This window comes from Ornithorhynchus anatinus, chromosome 2 (genome assembly GCF_004115215.2).
Source record: "Ornithorhynchus anatinus isolate Pmale09 chromosome 2, mOrnAna1.pri.v4, whole genome shotgun sequence".
Lineage (NCBI taxonomy): Eukaryota > Metazoa > Chordata > Mammalia > Monotremata > Ornithorhynchidae > Ornithorhynchus > Ornithorhynchus anatinus.
The window spans coordinates 119,952,033-119,964,856 of NC_041729.1; the positions used below are offsets into that span (position 1 = coordinate 119,952,033).

Genomic DNA, 12,824 nt, shown 5'->3' on the forward strand with positions numbered 1-12,824 from the left:
GAAAATATATACAGTTGAGCGGACGAGTACAGTGCTGAGGGGATGGGATGGCAGAGGGGGAGGAGCAGAGGGAAAGGGGGGAGAAGAGGGTTTAGCTGCGGAGAGGTGAAGGGGGGGTAGAGGGAGCAGAGGGAAAAGGGGACCTCAGTCTGGGAAGGCCTCTTGGAGGAGGTGAGCTTTAAGTAGGGTTTTGAAGAGGGAAGACAATTAGTTTGGCGGAGGTGAGGAGGGAGGGCATTCCAGGACCACGGGACGTGGCCCAGGGGTCGATGGTGGGACAGGCGAGAACAGGAAACGGTGAGGAGGTGGGCGGCAGAGGAGCGGAGCCTTCCCATAAGCTTCCCTGCCTCCAAGTTCTTCGGGTTCATACTCCCTCTTACTGCCCAAGTCATTTGCTAAACCTTTCTGTGTAGATATCCCCACTCCTTAAGTATCTCCAATGGGTGCCCATCTAACTTCGTATAAAGCATTCACCATCAGCTTCATGGCACTCAATCAATTCTCTCCCTCTTAGATCTCCTCCAAGAGGCTTTCCACGACTAAGCCCTAATTTTCTTTTCTCCCACCCACTTCTGCATTGCAGTTGCACTTTTCATTCAATCGTATTTCCCGAGCGCTTACTGTGTGCAGAGCACTATACTAAGTGCTTAGAATGTACAATTTGGCAACAAATAATAATGTTGGTATTTGTTAAGCGCTTACTATGTGCTGAGCACTGTTCTAAGCGCTGAGGTAGACATAGGGGAATCAGGTTGTCCCACGTGGGGCTCACAGTCTTCATCCCCATTTTACAGATGAGGTAAGTGAGGCACCGAGAAGTGCAAATGACTTGCCCACAGTCACACAGCTGACAAGTGGCAGAGCCGGGATAGAGGCAATCCCTGCCCAACAATGGGCTCACAATCTAAAAGACTGAGCAAACTTGGGTTTGATCCCTTTATTTCCCCACAGCATGTTTGTATTTACCCGTAATATATTTATATTTCTTAATGTTTGTTTCCCCCTCTAAACTGTAAGCTTCTTGTGGACAGGGAACTTGTCTACCAACTCAATAAATGCAATTAATTGACTGATCCTACCTGTTCTACTATATTATTATTACTGTTCTACTATAACCCAACCCATACATTTTGCTCCTCTAATTCTACCCTACTCCTTGACCTTCAGTCTTATCTCTCTAACATCCAACGCTCACTCACACCTTCCTTCCTGGAACACCTTCCTTAATATCCAGCAAACCAGCACTTTCCCCATCTTCCTTCCATCTCTGCTAGGAAGCCTTCATCTCCCCTCTCTTCTAAGTCACCTATGCATTTGAGTCTGTACCCTTTAAGCATTTAGATGCTTACTTACTCCTATGTACATGTTCTTTACTCAGTTGCTTCCCCTGCTTGTAATTTATTCTGACATCTGGCTCCCCCACTAGATTGTAAACTCCTTGAGAGTATGTTCATGTCTCCTTCCTCTACCATCCTTTCCCAAGCTGTCATTATAGTGTTCTGCAAAGAATGTGTGCTCCATAAATAACACTGATTAATTAATTGGAGAGAAAGGGGGCAGGGAGGTCAGGTAGGAGGCCAGTGCAATCATTGAGAGGGGATATGACAACTGCTTAGGCCAGCATTTGAATGGGGAAGAAGGGGTGGATTGGGAAATGGAAAATAAACGTTAGATGATTTCTTCTCAAATTCCCTGCAATGGAACCTTTATTTTAAATATATACTGATTTTTCTGTAGAGGTCAACCTTTTAGATAGTGAATACATTGATGATTGTGGTATTTGTTAAACACTTACAATGTGCCAAGGACTGTTAACAAGAACTGGGGTAGATACAAGATGATTGGGTCCCACATGGGGCTCACAGTCTACATAGGAGGGAGAACAGGTATTGAATCCCCATTTTGCAGATGCAGTAACTGAGTCCCAAAGAAGTGACTTGCCCAATGTCACTCAGCAGACAAATGGCAGAGTCGAGTTTAGAACCCAAGTACTACCTAGACCATAAGTTTGTTGTGGGCAGAGAATGTGTGTGTTTGTTGTTATATTGTACTGCATGCCTCAGTGGAAAGAGCACGGGCTTTGGAGTCAGGGCTCATGAGTTTGAATCCCAGCTCTGCCACTTGTCAGCTGTGTGACTGTGGGCAAGTCACTTAACTTCTCTGTGCCTCAGTTCCCTCATCTGTAACATGGGGATTAAGACTGTGAGCCCCACGTGGGACAACCTGATTCCCCTGTGTCTACCCCAGCGCTTAGAACAGTGCTCGGCACATAGTAAGCGCTTAACAAATACCAACATTATTATTATTAACATTATTATCTCTAAGTACAGTGCTTTGCACACAGTAAACGCTCAGTGAATATGATTGAACTCCTAAGCCCGGGCTCTTCCCACTAGGCCACGCTACTTCTCTACAATGAAAAACAAGAATGAGGAGACCTCATCATTTTTAAAAATGATATTAATATGATCCTGTTTTAGCTATTTTTTCCTTGCTATGCTAAAGCAGGTAATGGCTTAAAGATGTTTACATTTATGGATGGATTGAGAATTGAAGAACAGTGCCTAGTGGAAAGTGCACAGAGCTGGAAGTCAGGAGTTTAAGTTCTACTTCTAACCTGCTATGGAACCTTGAAAGAGGCAGTTAATTTCTCTGGGCTCCTCTTTCCTCTTGTATAAAGTGGAGCTAAAGCTCCCTGCTCTTTCTACTTCTTTTTTTATTGTATTTGTGAAGCATTTATTATGTGCCAGACACTATGATAAGCCCAATGTTAGATGAAAGCTAATCGAATTGGACACAGTCAGTGTCCCACATGGGGCTCACAACCTTAATTCTCATTTTACAGATGAGGTAACTTAAAAAAGTTAAGTGACTTGTTCAAGGTCATATAGCAGACAATTTGGGGATACAGGATTAAAACTCAGGTCCTCTGACTCCCAGGCCCATGCCTTTCCCACCAGGCCACACTGTTTCTCATCTTCCGATTATGTTGTACCTACTCCAGCACTTGGCACATAATAAATGTTCAAGACATGCATTTATTATATATTTCGCTTTTCTGTATGCTCCCCAATGTCTTACATAGCGAACTGCTCTACAGCATCTGTTGATGGTGATCATCTCTCGAAATTTGATATGAAGTCTGGAAAAGATATAGGTCTTACAGACATGAAGTCTGGCATGTTGCCGTGCTGTTACCCTACTTCGTCAGTCTCCCAAAGGACATGCTAGCCTCCTTGATTTAATTTTCTCTTTCTTTTTTTAGTTGTGCCTGTTTGGGCAATATGTGGTCTGGGTAGCAGAATTCAGTAACTACATTTAGCTTGTCTCTCATGGGTAGCTTTGACTGTGTACAAGTTTGGGTAGTACCTAACTTTATTTTTCTTCAAGGTAATCGTCAGCTCATAGTGCTTTGCTGATTCTAGGGAAGTGGTTTGTAAACATATATGTGTTTTCTGGTACGTGTGCTTCCAAAGGACAGTTGAAGCATTCTTCCTGAATGGACTTTGAATGATGCTTTCTTTCGTTTAAATGGCAACCATTTCCCAGGGGACTGGTATGAACTTCTGATAGCAGCTTCAGGTTCCTTGCTGCATCTTTGAGCTTGGCTGTGTAAATCTTGGCTAGTTAACAATGCTTTTTATGATAATAGTATGTAATGGATGCTTACTTGGCTCCAAGCACAGTGCTAAGCACAGGAACATATACAAGATCATTAAATAGGATAGAGTCTCTGCTCTCTCTGGGGCTCACAATATAAGAGGAAGCGAGAGCATAAACCTTCTTCCCATTTTACAAATGAAAAACTGATGCCCAAAGAAGTCGAGTGACTTGTCCAAGTTCACACAGCCCTACTTCTAGTCCTGTCTTTTAGGCCTCACTGCTATTATTGTAATAGAGCTCACTAACTTTAAATGTAGCGACTTATAACTTTGACCTGTATTTTCGGTGAACTGGTCCAAAATTATCTGCTACCCATTACCTTTACTAATTACACTGGGACACACCAGTTTAAAAATGGGAGAATAACTTCATTTTCTTTATGTGAAAGGTACCATGATGTGCATATTTCTGATGTAACTCAATATTCTGGGCACTTTGACACCTATCCAAAGGCCATATTTATCCTAGGTCATACTTGGCTTGGGCTTTACATTATCTCTCACTAGTAAGAGTATGTGGTGGAATTTCCTGCAAGGGTTTTTGGAAAGTCACCTTTCTCACCCCAAAAGCCTCTCTAGCCAGTTTAGAAGAAAGGAATGTGAGGGTGTTGATTTCATTTGGTCATTTTGGTGATGTTCATATTGTCGTATTTCCAAATATTCTTCTTTGGAGGGAAATTTATCCTTAACTATTGTTTGGCATACATTACTGCCAAACTCATCCTTTATACCTAAACTGGCCATATTTTGGGGAGGTCATAGGAATCCAGCGGAGGTCTCAGCAATGGGAGAAGGTTTGCAGGCTGCTACATCTCTGATCTTGCACTTAGTCCTGACCCACGCTGGATTGACCCACTGGACTCTCCCACTGGACTCCAGGGATGCTGCTGCCCTCATATCTGTAGATGCCGATAGCAGCATTCCTAGGGGTTGACTCCCTGAGGAGCAAAGAAGAGAACACATTTTAATACCATCAGAACCACACAGGAGAACGGTTACTAGATTCTTAGCAAGGAATTGTGGAACACCTAGTATTTGTTAATAAATACTGTTGTACATTTGATTCAGCTAGAAAATAAGGGTTTTTTTGTTTTGTTTTGTTCCATGGCATATGGTAAGCATTTACTGTGTACCAGGCACTGTACTTACTGCTCGGGTAGATATAAATTGATCAGGTTGGGGACAGTCTATGTGCCACATGGGGCACACAGTCTTAATCCCCATTTCACAGCTGAGGTAACTGAGGCACTAAAAAGTGAAGCCACTTGCCCAGAGTCATAGAACAGACCAGTGGCGAAGCAAGAATTAGAACCTAGGTTCTTCTGACTCCCAGACTAGTGCTCTATCCACTAGGCCATGCTGCTTCTCATGTGAATATTTTAATTTCTAGTTCACTGGATTCCTTGAAAACAGAAGCTGCTATTAGGAAACAGTTTGATAATAAAGTGAAAAAAAACAATGGTATTTATTGAGCACTAACTTTATGCAGAGCTGGGCACATGAATGTGGCATTTAAGAAATTTCTCTGACAAAAATGACCTGACCTGTAACAAATTTATGGTGAGGATAGCTCAAAGAGTTATATGATCTAAATGTTAAAGTGCATTTTGTTTCAGCTGATTCATTATGGTTTGACAGTCAACGTAAAAACTTGTTCAACCAAAATGCTTAATTAATGCTTAATGTTTTTGTTTTGCTATTTCAAGGAACCTATATGATACCAAATTTGTCCTGTTTCAGATGAATGACTCAGAAGACCTCACAATAGTGTAGTGACTTCCATAAAGTCTTGTGTAATGCTTCTTTCATTTCCATATATTACTTCTGGATGTTTTTTGTTCAGTGTGCATCTAACTGTTGATTGAAGATACATGGTTAGAATTCCCAGAGGATTCAGAAAATGGTAGTTAAGGCAGTCCTAATGTTTGGAAGATGAGTAACTTTTTTTAATTGCTCTTTAGGTGAGGGCAATAATTATTGGATTTGATGGCCACTATTAAAAGAAGCAATTACACTGAGAATTGTGGAATAAAAAAACACATTGTGAGATTATGGCAATTTGAGCTTTTAGAAATCAGGTTATTTGATTGAACACCATTTTGATAAGGAAGATGTTTTGACTTTTGAGGTTTGAAGACTTGTAGCTGTCTTATAAGGGGGCACCTGTTTAATGAGAACTTTCTACTATATTTAAGAATTACAGAATTGAAATTGTAATGATCATTTGGCCAGTTTATTTCATATTGACCAGACCAAAGAAGCAAAATGGAAGGGGAATTTTAGGAATGAATGAAATGAAAAAAAAATTTACAGACTTGAAGACTTTTAAATGAACATTATATTATTATTCAGTCATATTTATGAGTGCTTACTTTGTACAGAACACTGAACCAAGCACTAGAAAGAGTACAGTATAAGAATAGACACAGTCCTTGCCCACAGCTAGTTTATTAATCTTCTGTATTAACAGGTAACCTTAATCCCAGTCCTGCAGCATCTAGTTTGAGGATTTATTACCTGCACAATGTGAAATTGATAGTTATTGAAGTAACTAATTAGAGTTGCATGAGACCTGTCATGAAGAAGGATTTTTAAAAAAGACAAGTACCAAATTTATAAAAGGACTATTTGACAGTACAGAAGTGAAACTACCAAAAATATTTTGCTAGTGTGGGCATCATTTTTATAAGATTTGGTGGAGACATGAAATGTAAAAGAAATCAATTTTTTTCATTTTAAGCGACTGTTTCACCATCCAGTCAGTTACCTAGTTTGATGAAGTCATTTAATTAGTTCTTCCCTCTAATTTATTCTTCTTCAAGATAAGATAGAAGTAGTAAAAAAAATATTTAAAAAAATAGCATTTACCAGATGGGTTCTGCTTATAGGAACAATAATTGCAGTGCATTCCTTCTGGCAGTGGAAAAATCCATAATGATTTACAGATTTTAAAACACCTGATAAATTTTCACTGCTATCTGTGGGGAATATAACATATTTCCTAGTTCCTTAAATAAATGCAGTGTTGTTACTGTGCTCTCTGTCCCCTAATTTTGTCTAAATGTGCTGAATTACAAATGGAACTCTAAGATAAAGAGAGAAAAAAACTCCTTTTAAGATGCTGTTCATGGGACTAGACGAATCAGATGAGCATAACTTTTTGAATTCCTCAGTCATATTTTTATCTTCTCTCATTGTAACCACCTTGCCATGTCGAGAACTGACATCTGTTTTTCCAAAATATTTTGAAATGTTAATGGAAGTAGAATTTTTGAAACTTCATAGGTTAATATAAATATATTTGTTGGACTCACTTATGTTATACCAAGCTTTCTATATTGTTTGGGGGATGATGAGACATAAGACATGAACCTCTTGTTATTTTCTATTACTTTTTCCTTCTCTCCAGCGGGCTAAGTAGTAGCCTGCAAATACTGAATCTCTGGACCCCATTTGTAGCTTTTTGTAATAATATGATTACCTTGTTATTCCATTTTGCCAGAAATATAGAATGACACCACTGAATTTCTGTATGTTCCGATTTCCTCCATGGAAATGATTTTGTGCAGGACATTGATGTAGTTACTTTTTGGAAGTAAATTAGACATTTATGAATGAGCGTTTTCCTTTTCTGGACTTTTGGTAATTGTTTAATTCATTAGCCCTAAGATCAGCCTGTAAGTGTTCCCTCCTTAATTGGCTGACTAGATTTAAATACACCAATCAGTAGTATTGTGTGCAGAGCCCTGCAATAAATGATTGGGAAAGTACAATGCAGCACAATCTCTGCCCATAAAGAGCTTAAAGTCTACAAGGAGAGACAGACATTAAAATAATTACTATTTGGGGAAATGAATAATAATAATAATAATGTTGGTATTTGTTAAGCGCTTACTATGTGCAGAGCACTGTTCTAAGCGCTGGGGTAAACACAGGGGAATCAGGTTGTCCCACGTGGGGCTCACAGTCTTAATCCCCATTTTACAGATGAGGGAACTGAGGCACAGAGAAGTTAAGTGACTTGCCCACAGTCACACAGCTGACAAGTGGCAGAGCTGGGATTCGAACTCATGAGCCCTGACTCCAAAGCCCTTGCTCTTTCCACTGTGCCACGCTGCTTCTCTAAATGACAGGATATAAGGATAAGTACATAAATGCTCTGGGCTGGGGAGATTATTAAACTGCTTAAGTAGTACACAAGCCAAGTGCATAGTCAGTGCAGAGTGGAGGGAAGATAGGGGAAATGAGGATTTAGAGAAGGCCTCTTGAAGGAGATGTGAATTTAGTAACGTTTTATAAGTAGGGAGAGTGGTGGGCTGTCAGATATAAACGAGGAGGGAGTTCCAGACCAGAAAGAGAACACGGGCAGTGAGTCGGCTGTGAGATGGATGAGCTTGAGGTACAGTAGCCTACTGTGTGATCTTGAGCGAGGCACTTAGCCTCTCTGCCTCAGTTTCCTCATGTATAAAATGGGTATAAAATAAATTGTGACCAGTGACCAGTTTCCTAGCCTTTTACCTACCCCATCGCTTAACAAAGACTAAGCACTTTGTAAATCAATGATATTTATTGAGCACTTACTGGGTGCAGCATTCTGTACTAAGTACTTGGGAGGGTACAATAATTACTGGGAAGCAGCATGGCCTAGCGGAAAGCCTGGGAGTCAGAGGACCTGAGTTTTAATGCCAGCTCCTCCATTTATCTGTTGTGTGACTTTGGGCAAGTCACTTAATTTCTCTGTGCATTAGTTCCCTCATCTGCAGATCGTGAATTCAATACATGTACTTCCTCCTACTCAGACTGTGAGCCCCATGTGAGACCTGATTATCTTATATCTATCCCAGCACTTAATAGAGTGCTTGACACATAGTAAGCACTTAACAAATACCACTATTATTCTTATTAAACAATTAAATTAATAATTACATTAATTTGTATGCTATCCAGGAAAGTAAAGAGATTAACCATTTTGAAAGTGAGAAGTGGAGGTGGTTAAACACAGGGGCTTTAGGAAGGGGTTGCAGCCCCAGGCCTTGGGCGAGAGGGCCCCAGAGCCAGTTTACCATAGTATTCCTGCAGAGATAGCTGCATCCTTGCCAGACCTAAGGTGGTTGCCACATAAAGCAGAAGGAATGAGAAGGAGCTGAAGCTGACATACAGTTTTCACACTCCCCTCTCCTGCTTCTGACATTGTGCATACACCACAGCTATCTGTGGCAATTTTATTTCTCCAGTGATTTTTTTTTTGCTTCTCTTTCCCTCCCCAGTATTCAAACCATTGCCGCCATCCAAATTAATCATTGAAGACTCAGTAGTGGTGACTGCAGGTGGCTTCAAAGCTCTCCATCACCTTGCCCCCTCCTACCTCACCTCTCTTCTCTCTTTTTACTGCCCACACTGTACACTCCGCTCCTCTGCCTCTCACCTCCTCACAGTCCCCCATTCGCACCTGTTCCATTGTCGACCCCTGGCCCACATCCTACTGCTGTCCTGGAATGCCCTCCCTCCTCACATCTGCCAAACTAACTCTCTTCCCCTCATCAAAGCACTACTGAGAGCTCACCTCCTCCAGGAGGCCTTACCAGACTGACCCCCCCCTTTCCCTCTGCTTATTTTGTTAATGAGGTGTATATCTCCATGATTCTATTTATCTTGATAATGTTGTCTTGTTTTGTTTTGTTCTGTTTTGTGTTGCTGTCTGTCTCCTCCATTTAGACTGTGAGCCCGTTATTGGGCAGGGATTGTCTCTATCTGTTGCCGAATTGTACATTCCAAGTGCGTAGTACAGTGCTCTGCACCTAGTAAGCACTCAATAAATACTATTGAATGAATGAATGGCACAACCTCCCTTTAGTGGTTTCAAACAGATACTCTTTATGGGCTCAGAACATGTCTGCTTATTCTTTTGTATTATACTCCCCCAAGAACTTAGTACAGTGCTCTACACAGAGTAAGAGCTCAATAAATACCATTGATTGATGTTTCTGAACACTGTCTCCAGCCTCTCGGACAACCTAATAGGCATAGTTTCTCACTTGGAACCAAGTTCTTTGGTGATCCACGCACACTCCCCAACATTCTCTCTTCCCTAACATCCTCCCCACTGTCCCCCAAAATAAGGAGAACAAGAAATTAGCATTCATTTAAAGGTTTAGGTTTACCTCTGATAGGGAGCTGCAGGAACGTGATGGGGAGTGTACGGCAGGGAAGCAGCATGGCCTATTGGAAAGAACATAAATCTGGGATCCAGAGGACTTAGGTTGTAATACCTGGCTCCACCGCTTGCCTGCTCTGTGTCCTTGGGCAGGTCCTTTCTCTGTGCCTCAGCTGTAGAAGGAGGACTCAATACTTGTTCTCCATCCTGTTTAGACTGTGAGCCTCATGTGAGACAGGGACTGTTTCCAACCTGATTAACTTGTATCTACCCGAGAACTTAGAACAAGGATTATTATGTAGTAAGCACGTAACAAGTACCATTTAAAAAATAAAAAAATAAAGGCAGCACTGCTGCCATCTGGGGAGGGTGAGTGTGGTGTCGGCCTTAGAGCCAGCCAAGCTGCCTCAACAAGGCAAGGAAATGGACAGCACAAGACCCCAAAGGTGTGGAGATGGTCATGGATAGGAATTTCGTAGCAACCAATGGCACATGAGCAACCATTACCTTCTGGTCTCATTAATGGAGCAGGAGTCAGGCACTCTGAGAGAGGGAAGTCCTGGTACACTACCATATTCTGTCTCTAGCAAATCATTGTAGGAATTGGTCATTTTTCTCTGATGACCCTGAAAGCTGGAACAGCTTTAAAGATGTGTCGAGTTGGGAAAGTTGGTGTTTCTATTTACATTTGAAACTTAAAACCCTTGTGAACGTTTTGAATCCATCCTGTTTGCACCTAGGAAGAAGAAAGCAGCTACGACCAAACTCTCGAGTTCCGCAGAGGGGGTGATGGCCAGCCCAGGAGATCGACACGGCCAACTCAGCAATTTTATCAACCTCCCCGGGCCAGAAACTGAGATGGAAATGGAAATGTGACTTTTGGGTAAGAGTTTCCCTGGAAAGAGTGGTGTACTATTCTTTTCTACATTTTTTTTCCATTTGAGCTTGGCAGCCATTTCTGTCCATCTGCTGTAATGGAATTCAGAAGACCATGGGTTCTTTAACCATTTTGATCACTTTCTCACATTTCTTCTCTTTCTCCATTCCCACATTGATCCATGGGAACTTCAATATCCACATAGATGGGAAGCAGCATGGTGTAGCAGATAGAACACAGGTCTGGGCGTCAGAAAGTCATGAGTCCTAATGCTGCCTCTGCCTCTTGTCTGCTATGTGGTCTTAGGCAAGTCACCTCATTTCTCTGTGCCTCAGTTCCCTCCATTTCTCTGTGCCTCAGTTCCCTCATCTGTAAAATGGGGATTGAGACTGTGAGCCCCACGTCCAATTTCCTTGGATCCACCCCAGCGATCAATACAGAGCCTGGCACAAAGTAGGTGCTTAACAAATGGCTTTATTATTATTATGTCTCGATGACTCTTCTGCTGGCTGCCTCCTATTACTTCTCAACTCCACTGACCTCCTGCTCCACCCCACTTCCCACACTCACCAACTTGGACAACTCGATCTCACCATCTCTAGCCATTGTACAATCTCTACCCTCACCAACTCTGAAATCCCTCTATCTGACCACAACCTCCTCACTTGCCCCCCCAACACACATCTCCTCCTCACAAATCTGTATCATTCTCCCTCAAAGACTTAGCTCTTGACCCCATCCAATTTTCATTCATTCATTCATTCACTCATTCATTCAATTCATTCAGTTATATTTATTGAGCACTTACTGTGTGCAGAGCACTGTTCTAAGTGTTTGCAAACTACAATTCAACAGCAAATAGAGACAATCCCTGCCCATCAATGGGCTCACAGTCTAGAAGTGGGGAGACAGACAACAAAACAAGTAGACAGGCATAAATAGCACCAATATAAATAGATTTATAGATATATATTTATCATTAATAAAATAAATAGAATAATAAATATGTACATATTTTTATACACAAGTGTGGTGGGGCAGGTGGGTAGAGCAGAGGGAGGAAGTAGGGGCGATGGGGAGGAGGAGCAGAGGAAAAGGGGAGGCTCAGTCTGGGAAGGACTCCTGGAGGAGGTGAGCTTTCAGTAGGGCTTTGAAGGAAAGAAGTGTTCTAGTTTGGTGGATTTGAGGAGGGAAGGCATTCCAGTCCAGAGGTAGGATGTGGGCCAGAGGTCGACAGAGGGACAGGTGAGAAGGAGCCACAGTGAGGAGGTTAGCGGCAGAGGAATGGAGTATGTGGGGTGGGCTGTAGAAGGAGAAAAGGAAGGTGAGGTAGGAGGGGGCAAGGTGATGGACAGCTTTGAAGCCAATAGTGAAGAGTTTTTGCTTTATATGGAGGTTGATAGGCAACCCCTGGAGATTTTTGAGGAGGGGGCTGACATGCCCGGAGCGTTCCTGTAGAAAGATAATCTGGGCAGTTTTCTCAACTCATCATGTCCCACTTAGCCTCCATACCCAAACTACCTTCTCTTGATGCCACAGTGGCACTTTTAACACTACCCTCTCTACTCAACTCAACTCACTCGCTCCCCTATCCCTTCATTGATCTTGTCCAACTAACCTACAGCTCTGGATCACCTGCACAGTCTACCTCCTTTGCCCTTGTTCATGAGCCACAGAGCGCTGCTGGCAGAAATCTAAATACCAAGCCGACTTTGTCTACTTCAGGTTTATACTTACATGCTTTAACTCTGCCCTCTCCTCTGCCTGGCAAAATTATTTCTCTTCTCTTATTGATACCTATGCCCATTACTCTTGCCAGTTGTTCCAGACAGCATGGTGTGATGGATAGCACATAAGCCTGGGAGTCAGAAGGTCATGGGTTCTAATCCTACTTCTGCCACTTGTCTGCTCTGTGACCTTGGGCAAGTCACTTCACTTCTCTGTACCTCAGTGACCTCATTTGTAAAATGGGGATTGACACTGTAAGCCCCATGTGGGGCAGGGGACTGTGTCTGACCAGATTTGTTTGTATCCACCCCAGTGTTTAGTACAGTGTCTGGAACATAGTAAGTGCTTAATAAATGCCATTATTATTATTTAACTCCCTTCTCAGACCCCCTGTCCCCCCACC

General features: G+C 42.1%; 1 protein-coding gene across 2 annotated transcripts in view; it reads left to right on the forward strand.

The window, feature by feature from the left end:
- TDRD3 (tudor domain containing 3) overlaps window positions 1-12,824 on the forward strand; it is a 207,916-nt gene that overhangs the window by 180,893 nt on the left and 14,199 nt on the right. The window contains exon 14 of one of the 2 annotated variants that reach the window (XR_005659787.1): window positions 10,557-10,600. Coding sequence is in view for 1 of the 2 variants with exons in the window: in XM_029057160.2 (XP_028912993.1) it covers window positions 10,557-10,673 (117 nt within the window). In the remaining variant the exon portion in view is untranslated. Of the gene's footprint in view, window positions 1-10,556; window positions 10,700-12,824 lie in introns of those variants that run through there. The other variant, XM_029057160.2, reaches the window with a different exon arrangement.